The following is a 17,453-nucleotide window of genomic DNA, read 5'->3' on the forward strand; positions in this document are numbered from 1 at the left end:
TTTGAAAACAATCTTATTTGTTTTTCTGAGCGATATTTGTATTTTTCCTAAACCGTGACGTATAAGTTTTAACCGAAAACTTAAGCAACCCTTTTAAGTAGGCGTGGGTATATTAACCCAAATCCGAACCGAACCGAAAACCGAACAAACGTTATAAAAAAACAGAACGGGTTTAGGATTCAACCAGTCCGGATACCCGTACCCGATTGATTATATCCAATACCCGAACCAGTTACCTGAAGTACCTGAATATACATACATATATATATATATATATTATTAACCCTAAACTTACATCTTCCATTCTCATTCATCTTTCCATCTTCTTCTTCTTCAACGTATATGTCTAGTACATATTTAAACTCATTTTATGATTGATTACATGTATGAATCACTATATTTTGCGATTTTTATTTATATTTGATTACAAGTAGGATTTGCGATTTGTTTTCTTTTTACTCTTTACACATGCATGAGCTCAAACATTCATGATTATCCAGGTTTGATTTCTGTTTGATTTTGATGTCTATTTGATTTTGATTTATGAATAGATGGATTCTTTACCATTTTCTATTCAAGATAATACATATAGAAATTACACGAAGAAAAGAATATAGACTCGTGTTTCTCAACGTAATAACAAATCAGAAAGATCATAAATCTTATATTAAGTTGCTCAATCTTCTAACTTCAACAATATTGTTTCTGGTCTCACAAAGTCAAATAAGGATACATAGATTTTTTTTTTATTTGTTACACAGTTCGATTATACCCGAAATAATCCGAACCCAAACCCTAAAAACCCGAACCCAATCCGGTGTATAAAATAATCCGAACGGGTTTTGTATCTCTCCATCCGAAAATCCGAACCTGAACAGGTACCCAAACGCCTATGCCTACTTTTAAGTATACATATGAATAATGAACTTTGGGAACTATAAATTAAATAAAAAAATGTAATGAGGATCAAACATATATTGATAGAAAATTATGTCCTGATGAGTGGATTTGTTAGATGTGTTACGTTCGCGTACGCTCGGGAGTGGGAGAGTTAAGCTTCAGCACTGCTACACCAAATCAAAATATTAATAATTAAGATCAAATTCACAAAGATCAAGACAAGTGTCACATAACAAGGTAAGTTATGACAAGATATGGTTGTTTGTTAGTTTGAAATAAAACTAATACCTAAATGATAATTAAATCCTTGTAAATTCGACTGAAAAAGCGGCATATCGTAGAATCTGCTAAGTGATAACATACTGTATATTTATGGTACGTTGAATGGTTTTGCAGTGTGATGGATCATGTTCTGGCTATATCATGTTGCGTATAAGTGGTGGTGATAACACTTGCTTTTTAAATTTTTTAATTACATTTTTAATATATTTATAAAAAAAATTGAAAAAAAAAACAACCACACAAGAAATAGATAAAAATAAGCATATATAACGGCAGCATATAAGAGAAGTGCCATTTCAGAAGCCGCCAGTAAAGGCATCAGAGACCGGCGCAGCGACAATATTGCAGATAACCCCAACGGTTAGAGCCATTAAAATGCCAAACATTCTTCTTCCTATGCTCGGAGTGGACTCTTGAACCTGACCTTGATGGTTTGTATATCCATGATTGTAATAAGGATGATAATACTGAGAAGGGTGATAATGCGGTTGTGGCCCATAACACCTCTGCTGAATTGTTGCTACTGACGCTGCAGACGTATTAACACTTTCCATGTGAACATCTAAACCACATGGGCTACACTTGTACCGCCAAGACCTGATTGCACCGCTGCAAACCTTGCACGTGCGGCTCGCTCCCCAGTGACTCAACTCTAAAGGATGAGCGGAGTGAGGCACGTGTCTCACGCGCTGAGGCAGCTGTGTGCAGAGTGGATGGACGTCGAAGCCACAATGATGGCATTGGTAAAAGAGCCCTTCGGCTGGTTCGTCGCAGATGTTGCACATACGTTTTTCATGGTGCGTTTGCTCTGGTCCTCTAAAGACTAGTTTGAGCTCGTGTTGTGGGTGGATGAAGCTGAAGAGAGTAGGGGAGCACGTAGCGCAGTGTTCGTGAAGATTGTAGTCGCACCAGGAGCAACGGTAGGTCTTCCCAAAGCCAAAAGTTTTGCAGCCACCGCATGTGAACTCGCCATATCCGTCAACCTTCGTTAATGGATGAATATGGGTGAAATGATGGAGTGTGTGCTGGTCTGGCCTTGACGAAGACATCTCGTAGCTCTTTTTTTTTTTGTTCTTGTTCTTGAGAATCGTTTAGATTTGAGAGAATGCGAGGTGCTTTAAAAAGATCTGGTTGTTAGACTACTTGTGTATAAATTTTGTTTAGACAATATCAAACAAATAATAGTGTCTTTGTTTAGTTGTGGTTACAAATTTATAAACTTTTGTTTAGTTGTCCAAGAATAATAATTCTAGAAACTCTGAGATCGTGGTAGAGCAGTCATTGACTTTGGCTACTTGACTGGCCATAATGACCATATATTAATTTATGGTCAATGTAACCACTATTTTTGCTTTTTTTTTTTATATCTGAGGAGTTGTTTGATGTAAGAAACACCTAGGAGATTTGTGTATAATCAATGTGTGTACAATCTTTTTTTAGTCGAAGACGTAGACCATAGCTAAATTTGTTGTTTGGGAATCAGCTTTTACTCCATGGTTGTTCTTATATCTTCCATGTGCTTGTAATTTTGAAAGTTATGATGTAAATTTGTTGTTTGGGAATCAGCTCTCTTTGATACCCAAAGAACATATTTATTTTATTTTCCTAACAAAAATGTATATATTTGTAACGTTTTTATCTATGTGATAATATATAAATGATTTCTTTTAATCATTTCTATTTAATTTGAAAGCAGGTTTCGTTTTAGAACAAATGACTAAATCAATATTTGAATCGATCAAAAATAAAAATTGAATCGATCTCTTTCGTATAGATATAACGCAACTAAACCATATCAATTCTTATTTAAGTTCCCACTAATCTTAACAGGGACACTAAAGATCATTATCAATTCATCCAAAGTTTTTAATTAATAGTATGATAGTGGTACGATTCATGAAAGTGGAATTAGCATAGTTTACACAACTTATTTTTATGTATTATTATTTATTATAAGTGTATTTATCAATTATAAATATATATATATATATATTGAATAACTTAGAAGCAAATAACTATTATATATATAATTAAATTGAAACGAGCTCATGAATCAAAAACAAATATTCTTATTTACTTATAATCATTTTGTATGGTAAATAAATCAAAACAATATTTTTTTATTATATCATTAAAATATTAACATAGATATATATTATATTTTAATATATAGGTCAGTTTTCTCAATTATATGTTTTATGATTAGTTGTATTTATTACAAAAGTTTAAACCATTGATCACATAATTTTTAATATGAGATTTTTAACAGTTTTAATAAATTACACTCACTATTAAAAATTCAAAATATAACATATATAAAAATCTAAATTTTTATTATATGGTTGATGTAATTGTTTAGTTTATTTTAAAAGAGATTTCTTAGGATAACAATTTTTAAATTTTTGTCACAGAAATAGCTTTTAATGAGAAAAATGACCAAAAGAAATTTTATTAAAGGGTAAAAATACATTTTTACCATAGAGTTAACTATTCTAGAATTAGAGTTTAGAATTAAGAGGTGGGGTTTCGAGGATAGAGTTTCAAATTTTTTAAAATAAAAAATAATTTTTAAAATTTTTAAAATAAAAATGGACTATTTTGTTTTTTAAGGCTATTTTGTGACAAAAACTTAAAAAGAGCTATTTGTAAGAATTTATTTTAATAGTATTTTTTTAATGATAGATGATATATACATTGTTATCAGATTTTTATTATCTAATATCATTAATTGTCATATTTATTTTAAATTATATTAAGTAATTTTGTTTTTTTAAATGAGAAAGACTTTTGTGAAAATTTGATTAATAAATAGTACACTATATTATTACAACGACAGATATGTGATATTTTTATTAACTTAAATCCCTTTTAATATGGATTATGAAAAAAACTTGAGTGTTAACATTTTGAACATTGTACTGTATGTAATGTTACGATTTTAAAATTTATAAATATTATTATGTTATATCAAGAAAGATAACAAGATTTGGTTACTACAAGTTTTTGTACAAAAGTGAAACATTAGCTTTGGATTCTTAAATTTATTCAAATTAATATATGAATATATATTTCTAAATTAGTTTTATTAATCCTTAAATACTCATGACCAATCTTGGTAACAGTGTTTTAAAATAAGACACTAAATCAATTTCACAAAAACTACAAATAATATACATGAATAATCAACAAATCTTCTGAAATCCTTTTTACATGAATATATCTATGTACTTATATTTTACCAAAAAAATATCTATGTACTTATATTTATGATCACCGTTTAAACAGATTAAATGGAAATCACAATCACATGCGATGTGACAATATTTGTTTTGGATGTGGGGAACTACACGAGTATATTACGCATGCGATCTTTAAATGTCTTTCAGCGATTTAAACGTGGGTTCTAGCAGTTACACCATTTCATCTTCATATTTTACATGTGTTCAGCATATTCACTGATATAGATTATCTTTTTTTGGTGGAAGAATAATATCGTGGATTTAGAGATAGACATAGACCCTTGTTTATGAATAATTTGGTGTCTTTGCAAAAAAAAAAAAATGATAAACTATTTAGAAAGATCGATAGAAATCCGTTTAAACTGATAAGATATGTAAGAAAAGAAATCGGTTTAACCCCTAACTTCATAGCAAATAAACCAAATGCAGAGTTGGTACAACCAACTGTAAACATCTCAAGCCTTATGCTTGGAGAATATATGTTTGGTAGATGGATATGACTTGATATATCACTTATATAATTTATGGGCATAAAAGAACAGATTTAGAAATGTTATGACGGACAATGGAAAGCATATTGCACAATTCAAAATGGAACTGAAGATCTTATGAATTATGACGGACAAGATTTTGATGGAGCCATCACCAGCAGTGAAACGCGACGGGGACATGGCGGAAGCATTGCTCGAAGGGAACCAGGAGTTCGACATACACTGTTCACTCTTTTTTCTCTGAATTTTTAAAGAAACTTTTAGTTGCATTTTGAATGTTACGACGGATAAGATTTTATAATTTATCATATTCAAGAAGATAAAATGGAACCGAAGATCTTTTAAATATAACAACAATAAAATTTTATAGAAATTGTTTAATTGGTTGTTTTATTCAAGTATAGTTATTCAGACCATTTCAAGATTAAGTGATAGAATGACGTTTGACTTAAAAAAAACAAGGAAAATCACAATATTTTCTTGGAAAATGAATTCTAACAAAAGGTTGTTTTTGCTTCTCAAACATAAACTTCTAAATTATGATAAGAAACTTAACACAAACATCATCCACCACCGCCACCGCCACCAGAACTCCAAATTCCTCCATGGCCCTCAAATCAGCCCCACCTGTTAAACCTACAAATAATCAACCAACATTTTAACAAAATTCAATACATATCCAAATCCCCACGTAAATCCAAAATTAGTAGTATAAGCCACAACAATAACATTAATCAATAATTAAAGTAATTACCCCGATCTTATCATATTAAAACAGATAAACAACACTCCACGAAGATTCCTAAGAATAAACTTACATTTAATTTCCATTAATCTCTCTCTCTCTCTCCTGATTAATCCAAACACGCCCAATCGGATCCTATTCAACCCGCCTGGATCACAAAACTCCAAAAAAAAAAAAAAAAAATTCAATCAAACCGCAGCTTGTCTCCACCTTAATCCCGCACCTGTAAAAATCCTCCGTCACACGATCCTCTCTAGATTCGCGGCGCCGTCGTCGTAGTAAAAAAAATGTCCCAGTCCACGGCGAGGAGCGGGCGCGTTGTCGGCGACTACTTGGTGGGTCGGCAAATCGGGTCGGGTTCGTTCTCTGTAGTCTCCGAAGCGAGGCACCGTGTTCACGGGACACATGTCGCAATCAAGGAGATCGCTATGGGGAGGCTAAACAAGAAGCTGCAGGAGAGTCTCATGTCTGAGATTTATATCCTGAGGAGGATCAATCATCCCAACATCATCCGTTTGATTGATATGATCGAGGTTGGTTGGTTGGTCCTTTAAAACATCTAAAGTTCGAACCTTTATGCTTCTTGCTGTTGTGTTTTAGTTCCTTGAGGTTGACCCTTTGTTTTGAATGTCTTGTGTAGTCACCTGGGAAAGTACATTTGGTGTTGGAGTATTGTAGAGGAGGTGATTTGTCTGTGTTTATACAGAGTCGTGGGAGTGTTCCTGAAACTATTGCTAAGCATTTCATGGTGCAGTTAGGTAAACTCTAGGGCGTGCACTCTCTCTGTTTTGTTTTGTTGTTGTTGTTGATAATGTTCTTAACGACTTTCTGTGTAACAGCTGCTGGCTTACAAGTTCTTCGTGACAATAATATTATCCACCGTGATTTAAAGCCACAGGTGTGTTTGATTTTTATTCATTTCAAAGATCTTCTGTGCAGAGTGTTTTTTTTTCTTTTGTTGTTGATTAGATTAGTGTCTTATGGGACATTACTGTGGAATGATTGAACTTTTAATCAGCTGAAAGGATGCTGTGGGAGGGTGACTGTTAGTTTTGAGTGAGACTTGTTCACTTCTTATAATCAGTGGATTATGTTTACTTATGGAGATAGATATTCCATCTTTGTTGAAGTTATAGTTGCTAAGTGTTCTTTCGTTTTTGAAACAGAATCTTCTTCTATCCACAGATGGAAACGATGCAGATCTGAAGATTGCTGATTTTGGATTTGCAAGGTATTGTAATCAGCTCTCCCTGTTACTAAGATCAAAGAGTTGTGTAATATGTGTCAATTAGAGAAGGTTTCGAATGGGCTCGAGCTGCTTTTGAATGTATATTGTCGAGTTCTAGCCTAGGTAAATTCATTCTTTTCTTACTTCTTAGGGATGTACGCATATTGCCCCCCACTCTTCAGGGCTTTTTAGTTTACATTTGAAAGGTTCACACTTTCCTTAATGCAGATCGTTGCAACCAAGGAGACTTGCAGAAACATTATGCGGTTCACCATTGTACATGGCCCCAGAGATTATGCAACTTCAGAAGTATGATGCAAAGGTGAGAGACCTTTCTCTTACAAATCTACCTTTACCTTTCTCTCTTTTACAATATGTCTTAAAACACAGGCAGATCTCTGGAGTGTTGGTGCTATCTTATTTCAACTTGTGACAGGCACAACCCCTTTTACAGGAAACAGCCAGATTCAGGTTTTTGCATTCTCTCTCTCTCACAGATTTCTACGTAAATGTTTGTCTTCTGGTGTGCCTAAAACGATCTTTTGTTCACAGTTGCTCCAAAACATTTTGAGATCAACTGGATTACAGTTTCCAGCGGACTGTAGAGATTTAAGTTTGGACTGTGTAGATCTATGTCAGAAGTTACTGCGCATTGATCCAGGTCAGCATCAGACTACTATCTTTTGCATGAGACCCATATAATAAGCTCTATTCATCTCCTACCTCACATGTCTTATAGTAAAGAGTAAAAGAGCTTATGGTCCTACTCTTTTTGTATCCAATGCGATTACAGTACATTCTTGAATCTCTTGTCTTTTACAGTGGAACGTTTGACATTTGAAGAGTTCTTTAATCACCCTTTTCTTTCGGACAGGCAATCATATGATTTTTCAAGGTAGATGTGCCCGCCTTTTTTCTCTCTCTTTATATGCAAATATTTGTAGCTGATGAGATTATCTCTCCTACAGGAGTAGATTGGGCTCAAGGACAATGGACGGTTTCCTGTCTTCGGGAAGCAGTCCGTCGAGAAACATGGAAGAAAGTTCTCAAGAAGACTGTTTACCGTTCCTTCTAGATGATGATTCTAGTGGACCTGAGGGGAGCCCTTCACATTTGAAAAGGACCTCCTCGATGAAGTCCTCCTCTGGATTTAACATTGATGCTAGAGTTGAGAGAGAGGAAATGGAATCTAGTCCTTTGAACTATAGAATCAACCAGGGAGCGGATAACACTAGATTTAGAAATGAAACACACATAAATTCTGATAGGAGAAACCATGGTGAACCTACAAGACTGACTGATTCGAGACCACTCATTCCTAAAGGAAGAGGTACTTCTATTTGCTAGGCCCTATTAAAATAGCAAAGGTTTCTTGTTTGGTTTCTCACATTTGTCAGTTTCGCAGTAGATGATTCTCAAGACTCAATGGATCAAGACTTCGTTCTCGTATCTGGACCACCAGTGGATTTGCCATCATCTTCATCGAGTTCTTCAAAGGCTTATAATTTCCCATTCAAGTCTCAGTCTCCTCCGGTAGAGTTAACTAATAGAAGCATAAGTTCAACGGCTCCTATGCCAATAATTGGTGCTACTGGCAACAACGTTGGCCGGTTTGGAAGCCTGGACAGTCAGAGCACTTCTCATGGGTCGCTGGATCTCGGGGATGCTTTTGAACAGCCATCAACTAACAGCTTTACTAGGATCAGTTCCCTGAAAAAATGTGCAGCAACAATTGCAGAATTAGTTCATGAAAGGGTAACCAAACTTCACACTGTCTATTATCACCATGGCATCGTGAGTTTCTGAGTTTCTTTTCATGCTTTTTTTGTTTGCACAGATCAAATCTGACAAATACCTAGAAGCATTCTCTATCCAGTTGGCGATTTTGGCAATTTGGAAACAGGCACTGCACATATGCCATACTCAGGCAATCTCAGGTCTGGAAGGAAGCCCTAGCCAAGACATTTACAAACCAAGAGAAAGTAGCAGCAGCCTAAAAAACGAGCATATCACTGATCTCATCCATGATGGATCGGAGGAGATATCCTCTCAGATTCAGAGTCAGTTTATCCGGGAGATTGAGCTTGCTGAAGAACTTGCCAAGAGTATCGAACCTGGTATTGTTTTTCCCTTTGTAAAAAATGAAAACACTTATGCTCTGCTTTTGTAGTTGTCAAGATCCTAAAAAGTTTTTCACCTACTTGGTTGTAGGAAATGCAATGATGCCTGATGCAATGGAGACGATATTTGAAGCAGCTCTTGATCTTGGAAAACTTGGGGGAGTAAGTTTTTTTTTGCATTTCCCCCAAAAGCTTGATTAGCAATTCAAAGATAAAGAATAAAAGAATCAATCAGTGTATGTTCATTCTCATGGTGGCTGTGGGTTTGTTCTGAAGGTTAAGGAGGTTATGGGAGAAATAGAGAAGGCTGGAAACCAGTACTCAAAAGCGGTGCGTTTGATGGTATTCCTTCTAGTGGAAGCACCAATGCTGATTCTGAACCCGCCATTGTCTCTCACAAATTCAGACAGGTATCGACTCAGAAAATATATAGATATCCTCAGCAGAAGATTGAAACATCTGCAGTCGCATAGGAGAAGCTCAGGCTCTCATATGCAAGGATCATCATCATCTGCCATGATGAACAAGCAACCATAGTTCACTTGGTTTGGTTTCTTCTGGTTTTTCGTTTTTTTCTTAAGAGAAAAAAATGTATTGTATATATACAGCAAAATCATGTATTCTTATTCTTTTGGGGATCTGGAGGGGGACTTTGGTGGATATGATGTGTGAGTTGTGCTGGTTGTTGTAAAATGTTCTTTCTTCTATCTCGGATCCTAATCCCTTGGTTTATGTATAAGTAGATTTATGTATAGGTTTTGGGTGAATTTTACACACTTTTTATCTATCCAACTTTCATGCTTGGCCCTTTGAAACAAGCTTTTCATGACAAGTTGAAATTGTTATTTTAAGTGCAGCAAAGAAAAACTATAATGTTGAGGTAAGTGAATCATTCAAAGGAGCTTATTCTTACGCGGTCAACATATGCCAAGTGAATCATTCAAAGGAGCTTATTCTTACTTTCTTATCTCGTACTTTTTGTTCTTACATTCTTGATTCTCTCATCTCTTTAAGTACTTAAACATGTAAGGACAACCATAATTTAACAACTAAAGGGCTCCAGTTCCACACGTGTGTTTAGACGTTTCCGCACGTGCAAGGGGGTTGAAGCGAAGTAAATTCAATCTTTGAAGACGAAGAAAATAAGCGCCAGTGGCCCTAATCACTCACTCTCTGTGTCTCTTCACCTTCGCAGGGTCCATTTCCCCTGTTTCTGGCTAGATACAAGGTAAGGATCTCATCCTCATCGATGAAAGTTTCAAGCTTTATATGTTTGCTCTCTTCTTTTCCTCTCATTCTCTCTAGGAAAAAGAACAAAGCTTATTCTCTTTGATACATATTGGGTTTTGTTTATTGCAGAAGCTTGTCTGAAAGAATCTTTGATTGGTCCTTCTTTAGTTTGGGATCGGCTTCTTAGCTTGTTACTCTCCTCCTTTGGATTTGAGTGTAGCGTTTCTATTTGTCGACTTATCCCCCGTTTGAGGAAATGTCAGGATGTGCAATGAATTTTCAGCTCTCCAGTTTTGTTAAATTTCGTAATGACATCTCCTCGTTGAGGATTTGTAATCGAGACTTTGTGTTTGGAGACTTGGTTAAGGAAATGAAAGTACCTGTTTTGCGGATTAAGGGTACGCAAAGATCGAGGCTTTTGGTGGTTAACATGTCTCAGTCTCCCGTTGAGCCGCAATCTATAACAGAAGTAGAAAGTGATGTCAATTTATGGAAAGGCGACAACGTAAGAAACTTGGGAGCTGATGAAATGGAGAAGTTTGAAAGTGGTGGTAATGTTGGAAATGGATTTAACGGTGGTGATGGTAATGGTGGAGGAGGAGATGGAGATGGAGATGGAAATGGAAATGGAAATGGAGATGATGGCGAAGAAGACTATGAAGAAAAGGAGTTTGGACCCGTTTTGAAATTTGAAGAGGTTATGAGAGAGACGGAAGCTAGAGGAGCCACGCTTCCATCTGATATGTTGGAGGCTGCTAAGACCTTTGGCATCCGCAAGTTGCTTCTCCTTAGGTACTTGGATTTGCAGGTATGCACATTCTTCTTTTCTTTCTTTCTTTGTGGAATCAACAGTTTCAAGAGAAGTGTTTTGAGTTTCGGTTTCTCGGATTTTAGAGCTCACCTGGGCTGCTTGGGTTTGCTATAAGATCATGGTCTATGCTTCGCAACAGAATGTTGGCTGATCCATCTTTCCTCTTCAAAATAGGAACTGAGGTTAGTGAGCTCACATTTGGGTATATGCATTACCGTACTTGCATTGTCTCATGTAACCGTTTGATATTCGCCAATTTTCAGATAGTCATAGATTCTTGTTGTGCCACTGTTGCTGAAGTTCAAAAGAGAGGGAAAGACTTCTGGGCAGAGTTTGAGTTGTATGTTGCTGATCTTCTTGTTGGAGTTGTGGTTAACGTTGCTCTTGTCGGTATGTTGGCCCCTTTTGTCCGTTTTGGTCAACCATCAGCATCTACTGGCTCCTTAGGACGCATGCTTAATGCTTATAACGCGCTTCCAAGCAGGTAAAAAAAAAAACTTTCCCTCTTTTCTAGAAACATACTCAGTTCTCATATTACAAACTCAGTTAATAAAGTTTGAGGATGTTGAACCGATTCTCAGCGTGTTTGAAGCTGAAAGACCAGGGTGTAGCTTTTCAGCTCAACAAAGACTCGCTACATACTTCTACAAGGTAATTAGACTTCACAGTCTCTGTCTCAATCGCTCCATAAAGTTTCTAGCTGTTGGCTGATCAATTATTTGTTCAGGGTATAATGTATGGTGCGGTTGGGTTTGGATGTGGCATTGTAGGCCAAGGCATTGCTAATCTGATAATGACTGCTAAACGGTAACACATTTCTTTCCTCTTGAACTTAAGGAGTGTCACTTAGATTGTGGATGTGACTTACGTTTTATTTGTGTGAACATCCTCAGAAGCATAAACAAGTCGGAAGAAGACATTCCAGTACCACCACTCATCAAGAGTGCAGCTCTCTGGGGTATATACATACTTATTTTTAGCTTTTCTTACCTTCACTTTTGCTACATTTTTATCTCTATAACAATGGTAATTTGATGGCAGGTGTGTTCCTGAGTGTTTCTTCGAATACACGTTATCAGATCATCAATGGTTTAGAGAGAGTGGTTGAAGCATCTCCTTTCGCCAAGAAAGTGCCTCCTGCGGCTTTAGCCTTTACCGTTGGTGTAAGGTTTGCTAATAACATCTACGGTGGGATGCAGTTTGTGGACTGGGCAAGACTGAGCGGTTGTCAGTGAAGAAGGCACTAGCGCTTCTTGATGTATGTCTAGCTTTATGAAAGCTATATATTGTTGTAGGCCGCTCGGTTTGATTTTCATGTGGTTTACTACACATTTCGGTTGTTATTTCCAATGTTACAGAACTCGCTAGGCCGTTACTTGAGCTGTAAAGGTAATGAATAAAATGGTTCAAAAAACATTTTCATATATAAAGTGGGTGTTCAGATACCCGTTCGAGTTTGGATTTGATTTCGGGTATTTTGGTATAGGAGTAAAATTCGTTAGTGTGTTTTTATACTTAGATCGGATTCGAGTATTTGTAATTTGCGTTCAGGTAATTCAGATCGGATTTGGTTATTTAAACTACTTTAAAAAAATAAGGCGGAATGAACATGGCTCATAAATCAAAATATATGAATCAAATAGTTATGTGTATGTTGTCAGATTGAACATTATAGTATTAAGCAAACAAACAACATAGATTGTTAACCAAAAAGCAGGATATAAAATGCTTAAAGGTGAAGAGTAATACTTCACCAAAAAACCTTAGAAAAGAATGTATCCTCCAATAAAATCAAAACGTGCGCAGAAATTAAATACAAAATATTAAATCTACGAGGAGACGAAATTAAGTTTAGCTTGAACTATAAAGAAGAAATGAATAAGTCTAAATTATTAGAGATTTAGGGTATTCCCCCGTCAGGTTCGTATATTCAATATCTTCTAATTTAATACATGTTTTGGATATTGGGTAAATACCCAGACCTAATACGAATCATCAAAGCATTAAAGTGTCGACAACACTTTTAGCAAAAAAAAAAAAGTGTCGACAACACAAACAGAACAGAAAGACTTTAACAAAATAAGAAGCATGAAGTGTTGTAAGTTTGTTGCAGTGGCTTTGATGAGCCTTCTGATCACATTCTTCCATTGAGGCAGACGGTTGGTGTTGTCGCATGCCCATTGGTCAGGCTGAATAGCTTAAGCCTGTATTGTGGTTTTACTGCCTTTATTTTGTTTCATTAGTTTGACTTTCTCAAAAATTATACAAATCTTAAATTTATTTTAATACATTGATAATAAAAATAGACTTGTTCAAATAATATCAAACACCAAAATTAATATTTACCATCGGCAATACTACTAACATATAATTTTGGTCATCTAGTCATCAAAGAACCTCCCAAACTAATCCTTATATGTGTATTCTCGTTTATTTTTTACTTTTATTTGGATTGTTTCTAATTTCTATATCAATCGATAGATAGAGTATTTGCTTAAATATTCCTGCTAAACTAAATCATTAAATCATCAAAAAAATAAAAAAAATATAGTATGTTATATTTTTCAAAATGAATTGAAAAAATCTACCAATAAGCTTTCAGAAATATAACCAAATGAAATCATTATCCTTTTACTCAAAAGCAAAAAAAAAAAAAAAATTCATCGCAATAAAACATTTCTAGAAACAAAGAATCCAAGATTCACTTTCCACGTGGCAAATAAACAATACGGTCAAACCAGTCAAAGCCACGTCGGATATTCTCTAGTCTCCCGCCTTTCTTTATAAAGAACACAGCAACAAAGAACACAAAAGATTCATCTCTGAAAGCTCCATCTGACCTTTTTCTCCAAAACCTTTGAAACAAAAGAGAGACACAAAAGAGAGCCTAAAAAGATGTCAAAGATCAACGCTCTCCGCCGTTGTCTCCTCCCGTGCATCACACCTCCGACGAATCCAACCGCCGCATCATCCACTACCACCGGAGTCTCCAAGAAACGTCTCAGCACTTCCCTCAGAGACGACATCGACGTTCAAGACTCAGCTTCCTCCACCGCCTCTTCCTCAGAGGCCACGTCCTTCTCCGCCTCCGTCGGCTCAGGTTACCTCTCCCCCGTCGCGGCGCCGCAGAGACCGTCGAGGACGATGGTGATCGGTACGCTTTTCGGGAGGAGAAAGGGACACGTGTGGTTCTGCGTCCAGCACGACCGTCTCTCCGTCAAACCGCTCCTCCTCCTCGAGCTCTCCATCACGACGAACCAGCTCGTTCACGAGATGGACTCGGGTCTTGTCCGAGTCGCTCTCGAATGCCCGACACGAGCGGAGCTAAAGTCTTGCTCGCTGAAATCAGTTCCGGTTTGGGCGATGTTCTGCAACGGGAAGAAGTCAGGTTTTGCAGTAAGGAGGAGTGCCAGTGAAGAGACGAGGGTGATGCTGAAGAGGTTGGAGTCGACCACCGTTGGTGCGGGCGTGTTGCCATGTGGATCCGGGGCTGTTGAACCGGATCTTGATGAGGTTATGTATATGAGGGCGAGTTATGAGCATGTTGTTGGTAGCTCTGACTCGGAGTCTTTCCATCTCATTAACCCGGACGCTAACTCGGCTCAAGAACTCAGCATCTTCTTGCTTAGGACATCTTCTTAATTACCTTTTGGAGTATAATGATGATAACTTATGAATGCTTTTCATCAAGTTTGTTTTCTTTTTCAGAGATTACCAAACATTTGTTGCGTACGGTCTAGTCGTCTAGAGAGGCTTAGTGTTTTGAGTTCTCAATGAGAGTTTTTGTACGTCGTATGTAGTACTCTCATTACACCATCATATGTTGAGAATCTTGGCATTGTCACAAGAGTGTAAAATGATTTTTGATCAAGAAACAGAGACATTTGTCAAACAAGAACAATACAAAATTGTAATGTCATATAGTGGGAAAAAAAATCAATGTAAATGATGATGCATTTGAATGTTAATGTTGTTCCTTTCTTCTCCTAAGCTAAAGCAAACTAAAAATCTTCTAAGGAGCAGGAGGAGATAAGAGCATCTTCAAACTCTCGTATACCATGAAGGTGATGCCAACGCCAGGAACCACTTTGAAGTATTCCGGCAATAATCCTCTGTACAGTCCTCTGATACCTTCTGACCTGAATATGTGTTTGAATGTCCCAAAGAGTCCTGTCTTGTACACTCTCGCTCTTCCACCAGCTCCCTCTACTTGCATTCTTCTTCTCACAAGATCCAATGGGAACGTAGCTACAACGTTATGTGCACTCCAAAAATCAGACAACTTATAGATATAGTAAGTTCCAAAACTTGAAACTATAAAGAGAGAATGGCTTGGGATCTTGTAACTAGTAACAAACCTGTTGAAGAAGCAACTCCAGCTAGACTTCCACAACCAAGACTAATAATCAATGTTGAATCATCTGGCCTGAAGGAACATTGTAGCATCAATAGGCGAGTGCAAAAGAAGTAACAGATAAATTCTAACTAGAGATGACTTTGTTTACCTACGAGATAGCCAAAATGATTTCAGAGACTCATACGAAGCAAAGTTGATTGCAAGGGTTGGCCCAACACCCTGAACCAAGAAGCAGTTAACAATCAAACACACTTGGCATGTCACAAGAGAACAAAGGAAAGCAAAACAAAGCGTACCAACATTGTAGCACCAAGTCCTTTATACAAACCCAAGAACCCCTCTTCTCTGCATATGGTACGGAAAGCATGCCCTATCCCCTGGTAATACATTGCATTTCTCTGCCAAGGAATCAAAAGTAACGCATTCAGGACACCAACAGACAAACCAAACGCTGCTCAAATCAAGGGAAGAATAAATAATCTTTCAAACCTGTGCAGCAAGACGTGTCCTAACAAGATCGAGAGGATATGTAGCTGAGGCAGCTGTTATTCCAGCCAAGCCACCACTAACAAAGTGCACAAACGGGCTGCTTCTCGCGTTTCCTAAATAACTCTGTAACACTGGATTCGAATACAAAAACTGCAAAACCAAAATAGTTTAAGGTCTCGCCAAGACTAACTACACCAATTACTAATCTAAGCACAACTAGAGATTCAGTAACTAAGCAGTAGCAGCAGAGTTACTCAAACTTAATTTGGCCATAAAATCATCTTATACCTTCTAGCGACAGAGGATTACAATTCAAGAAAAGGACTAGAAAGCAACTCACTTTATTGTATTTCTCATATGCATAGAAGTTCAACGCAGAGTAAGGAAGCCTGTGGGCTACGGTAACAAGATTCCCTTTCCAAAAGGCTCTAAAACCTTCCTCATTGAGAATACGGGAAGCTTCACGCCACAAACTTGGCTTCCCCAACACTGCAGCTTCTGACTGCATCCCTTGCAGCTAGAAAGAGACAACACAACAAGGCTTTTAACGAACAAAAGTAGACACTATGTCAAGACAAAACTCAATGTAACTGACATCAATTACTAGTTTAAATCCCTTGTCTGAAAATTTTCACAAAACTCTTAGCTCCTTAAGCAGCAAAGCTCAAAGAACATATTTTAAAAATAAAATGCTTTAAGTACAGGCAAAACACAATGTAACTAACATCAGTTACTAGTTTAAAACCCTTTTGTCTGAACATTTTCAAAACTCAGCTCAAAGAACAAATTTTTAATAAATATCATACTATATATGTTAAGCACACTGACCCAACTAAAAAAAAATAGAAACTTGAGCTCGAAGAAGACCTGAAACAAGATGGTGAGGCGAGCTAGAGGAGCAGTACACGTCTTGCTGAAGGCGCCGGCGATACCTCCGGCGAGAAGATTCTCAACGGTGCCGAAACGCGACTGGGGCTGTTTCTGTGGTAAACTCAAGGCTCCGGCATCCACGACGCTGCTATGCACGGCGGTGGCAGGATTAAGAGCTCCGTCCACCGCCACACCGACTCTAGCCTCAATGTTCATCTCTCTTTCCACCCGTTTCTGGGTTTGCGAATTTGGAACTGAAGGTCACATGAATTGGAGGGAATTGGATTAGGATTGAGAACGGAGAAGTCGACATGGGAGAAGAGGGAAAAGGAAAAAGTCTTTGATAAACCCTAAAACTTGCTTGGAGAAGGAGGAGGTTATTTTGGTAAAACATCTATGTGCGTCACAGTTTGGTTTCTCATTTTTTTTTTTTTCCATTAAAGCATTTTCTCACATAATTTCCGCAAATTAAATAATGAAAAGAGTATAAAGAGAAAAACAAAAATAATATTGAGAAATTCTCGACAAATAAAGAAACTTTCTGACATTTATCAGTATATAAATAATCTAGTCTTGTGTATCTAAAAATTGGTTACATTATTACATAAATTGATAAATATTTTTAAGATATTGTGGGTGAAATATCTACCAATAAATATGTTTTTACTTTCTTTCGATTTATTTTGTTTCA

General features: G+C 36.7%; 5 protein-coding genes across 12 annotated transcripts; 3 read left to right on the top strand and 2 right to left on the bottom strand.

Moving 5' to 3' along the window:
- Positions 1 to 306: 306 nt before the first annotated feature.
- Positions 307 to 5,303, bottom strand: LOC103857738. Its single transcript, XM_033288798.1, has one exon. The coding sequence runs from the start codon at positions 2,229 to 2,231 to the stop codon at positions 1,479 to 1,481; it is 753 nt and encodes a 250-aa protein (XP_033144689.1). The 5' UTR covers positions 2,232 to 5,303; the 3' UTR covers positions 307 to 1,478.
- A 417-nt stretch (positions 5,304 to 5,720) lies between these two features.
- Positions 5,721 to 9,787, top strand: LOC103857739 (serine/threonine-protein kinase ATG1c). Of its 7 annotated transcripts, none has more exons than XM_009134961.3 (13): positions 5,721 to 6,190; positions 6,298 to 6,415; positions 6,497 to 6,555; positions 6,824 to 6,888; positions 7,114 to 7,207; positions 7,276 to 7,356; positions 7,438 to 7,546; positions 7,708 to 7,780; positions 7,854 to 8,215; positions 8,291 to 8,640; positions 8,723 to 9,002; positions 9,097 to 9,167; positions 9,282 to 9,787. In XM_009134961.3, exons 1-13 carry the CDS (start codon positions 5,945 to 5,947, stop codon positions 9,540 to 9,542), a joined length of 2,169 nt encoding a protein of 722 aa, XP_009133209.1. In that variant the 5' UTR covers positions 5,721 to 5,944; the 3' UTR covers positions 9,543 to 9,787. The 7 variants fall into 7 exon arrangements, with proteins under 7 accessions (XP_009133209.1, XP_009133210.1, XP_033144684.1 ...); XM_009134962.3 differs by having other exon boundaries at positions 8,294 to 8,640; XM_033288793.1 differs by lacking the exon at positions 5,721 to 6,190 and having other exon boundaries at positions 6,843 to 7,008.
- Positions 9,788 to 10,000: 213 nt separating this feature from the next.
- Positions 10,001 to 12,507, top strand: LOC103857740 (protein RETICULATA, chloroplastic). Of its 2 annotated transcripts, XM_009134964.3 has the most exons (8): positions 10,001 to 10,233; positions 10,365 to 11,043; positions 11,130 to 11,228; positions 11,310 to 11,530; positions 11,628 to 11,697; positions 11,774 to 11,853; positions 11,940 to 12,004; positions 12,088 to 12,281. In XM_009134964.3, exons 2-8 carry the CDS (start codon positions 10,492 to 10,494, stop codon positions 12,279 to 12,281), a joined length of 1,281 nt encoding a protein of 426 aa, XP_009133212.1. In that variant the 5' UTR covers positions 10,001 to 10,233; positions 10,365 to 10,491. The 2 variants fall into 2 exon arrangements, with proteins under 2 accessions (XP_009133212.1, XP_033144686.1); XM_033288795.1 differs by lacking the exon at positions 10,001 to 10,233 and having other exon boundaries at positions 10,492 to 11,043; positions 12,088 to 12,507.
- Positions 12,508 to 12,804: 297 nt separating this feature from the next.
- On the top strand, positions 12,805 to 15,014 carry LOC103857741 (protein MIZU-KUSSEI 1). Its single transcript, XM_009134965.3, has one exon. It carries the CDS (start codon positions 13,942 to 13,944, stop codon positions 14,686 to 14,688), a length of 747 nt encoding a protein of 248 aa, XP_009133213.1. The 5' UTR covers positions 12,805 to 13,941; the 3' UTR covers positions 14,689 to 15,014.
- On the bottom strand, positions 14,897 to 17,231 carry LOC103857743 (mitochondrial substrate carrier family protein B). The gene is made up of 7 exons (XM_009134966.3): positions 16,760 to 17,231; positions 16,233 to 16,409; positions 15,893 to 16,042; positions 15,700 to 15,801; positions 15,552 to 15,622; positions 15,405 to 15,472; positions 14,897 to 15,294 (listed from the first exon to the last, which is right to left on the bottom strand). The coding sequence occupies exons 1-7, from the start codon at positions 16,976 to 16,978 to the stop codon at positions 15,059 to 15,061; spliced, it is 1,023 nt and encodes a 340-aa protein (XP_009133214.1). The 5' UTR covers positions 16,979 to 17,231; the 3' UTR covers positions 14,897 to 15,058.
- Between the last annotated feature and the right edge of the window lie 222 nt (positions 17,232 to 17,453).

Source organism: Brassica rapa, chromosome A03, assembly GCF_000309985.2.
Source record: "Brassica rapa cultivar Chiifu-401-42 chromosome A03, CAAS_Brap_v3.01, whole genome shotgun sequence".
Lineage (NCBI taxonomy): Eukaryota > Viridiplantae > Streptophyta > Magnoliopsida > Brassicales > Brassicaceae > Brassica > Brassica rapa.

What these genes read in the sequence shown, in the direction of transcription:
- LOC103857738 (XM_033288798.1), bottom strand. Translation starts at nt 2,231, where the DNA reads ATGTCTTCGTCAAGGCCAGACCAGCACACACTCCATCATTTCACCCAT.
- LOC103857739 (XM_009134961.3), top strand. Translation starts at nt 5,945, where the DNA reads ATGTCCCAGTCCACGGCGAGGAGCGGGCGCGTTGTCGGCGACTACTTG. An exon ending in ACCGTGATTTAAAGCCACAG is followed by an intron (nt 6,556 to 6,823) that starts GTGTGTTTGATT and finishes TTTTTGAAACAG; the next exon opens with AATCTTCTTCTATCCACAGA. An exon ending in CAGGAAACAGCCAGATTCAG is followed by an intron (nt 7,357 to 7,437) that starts GTTTTTGCATTC and finishes TTTTGTTCACAG; the next exon opens with TTGCTCCAAAACATTTTGAG.
- LOC103857740 (XM_009134964.3), top strand. Translation starts at nt 10,492, where the DNA reads ATGTCAGGATGTGCAATGAATTTTCAGCTCTCCAGTTTTGTTAAATTT. An exon ending in TTAGGTACTTGGATTTGCAG is followed by an intron (nt 11,044 to 11,129) that starts GTATGCACATTC and finishes CTCGGATTTTAG; the next exon opens with AGCTCACCTGGGCTGCTTGG. An exon ending in CTGATAATGACTGCTAAACG is followed by an intron (nt 11,854 to 11,939) that starts GTAACACATTTC and finishes GAACATCCTCAG; the next exon opens with AAGCATAAACAAGTCGGAAG.
- LOC103857741 (XM_009134965.3), top strand. Translation starts at nt 13,942, where the DNA reads ATGTCAAAGATCAACGCTCTCCGCCGTTGTCTCCTCCCGTGCATCACA.
- LOC103857743 (XM_009134966.3), bottom strand. Translation starts at nt 16,978, where the DNA reads ATGAACATTGAGGCTAGAGTCGGTGTGGCGGTGGACGGAGCTCTTAAT. An exon ending in GGACACGTCTTGCTGCACAG is followed by an intron (nt 15,802 to 15,892) that starts GTTTGAAAGATT and finishes ATTCCTTGGCAG; the next exon opens with AGAAATGCAATGTATTACCA. An exon ending in TGGAGTTGCTTCTTCAACAG is followed by an intron (nt 15,295 to 15,404) that starts GTTTGTTACTAG and finishes ATAACGTTGTAG; the next exon opens with CTACGTTCCCATTGGATCTT.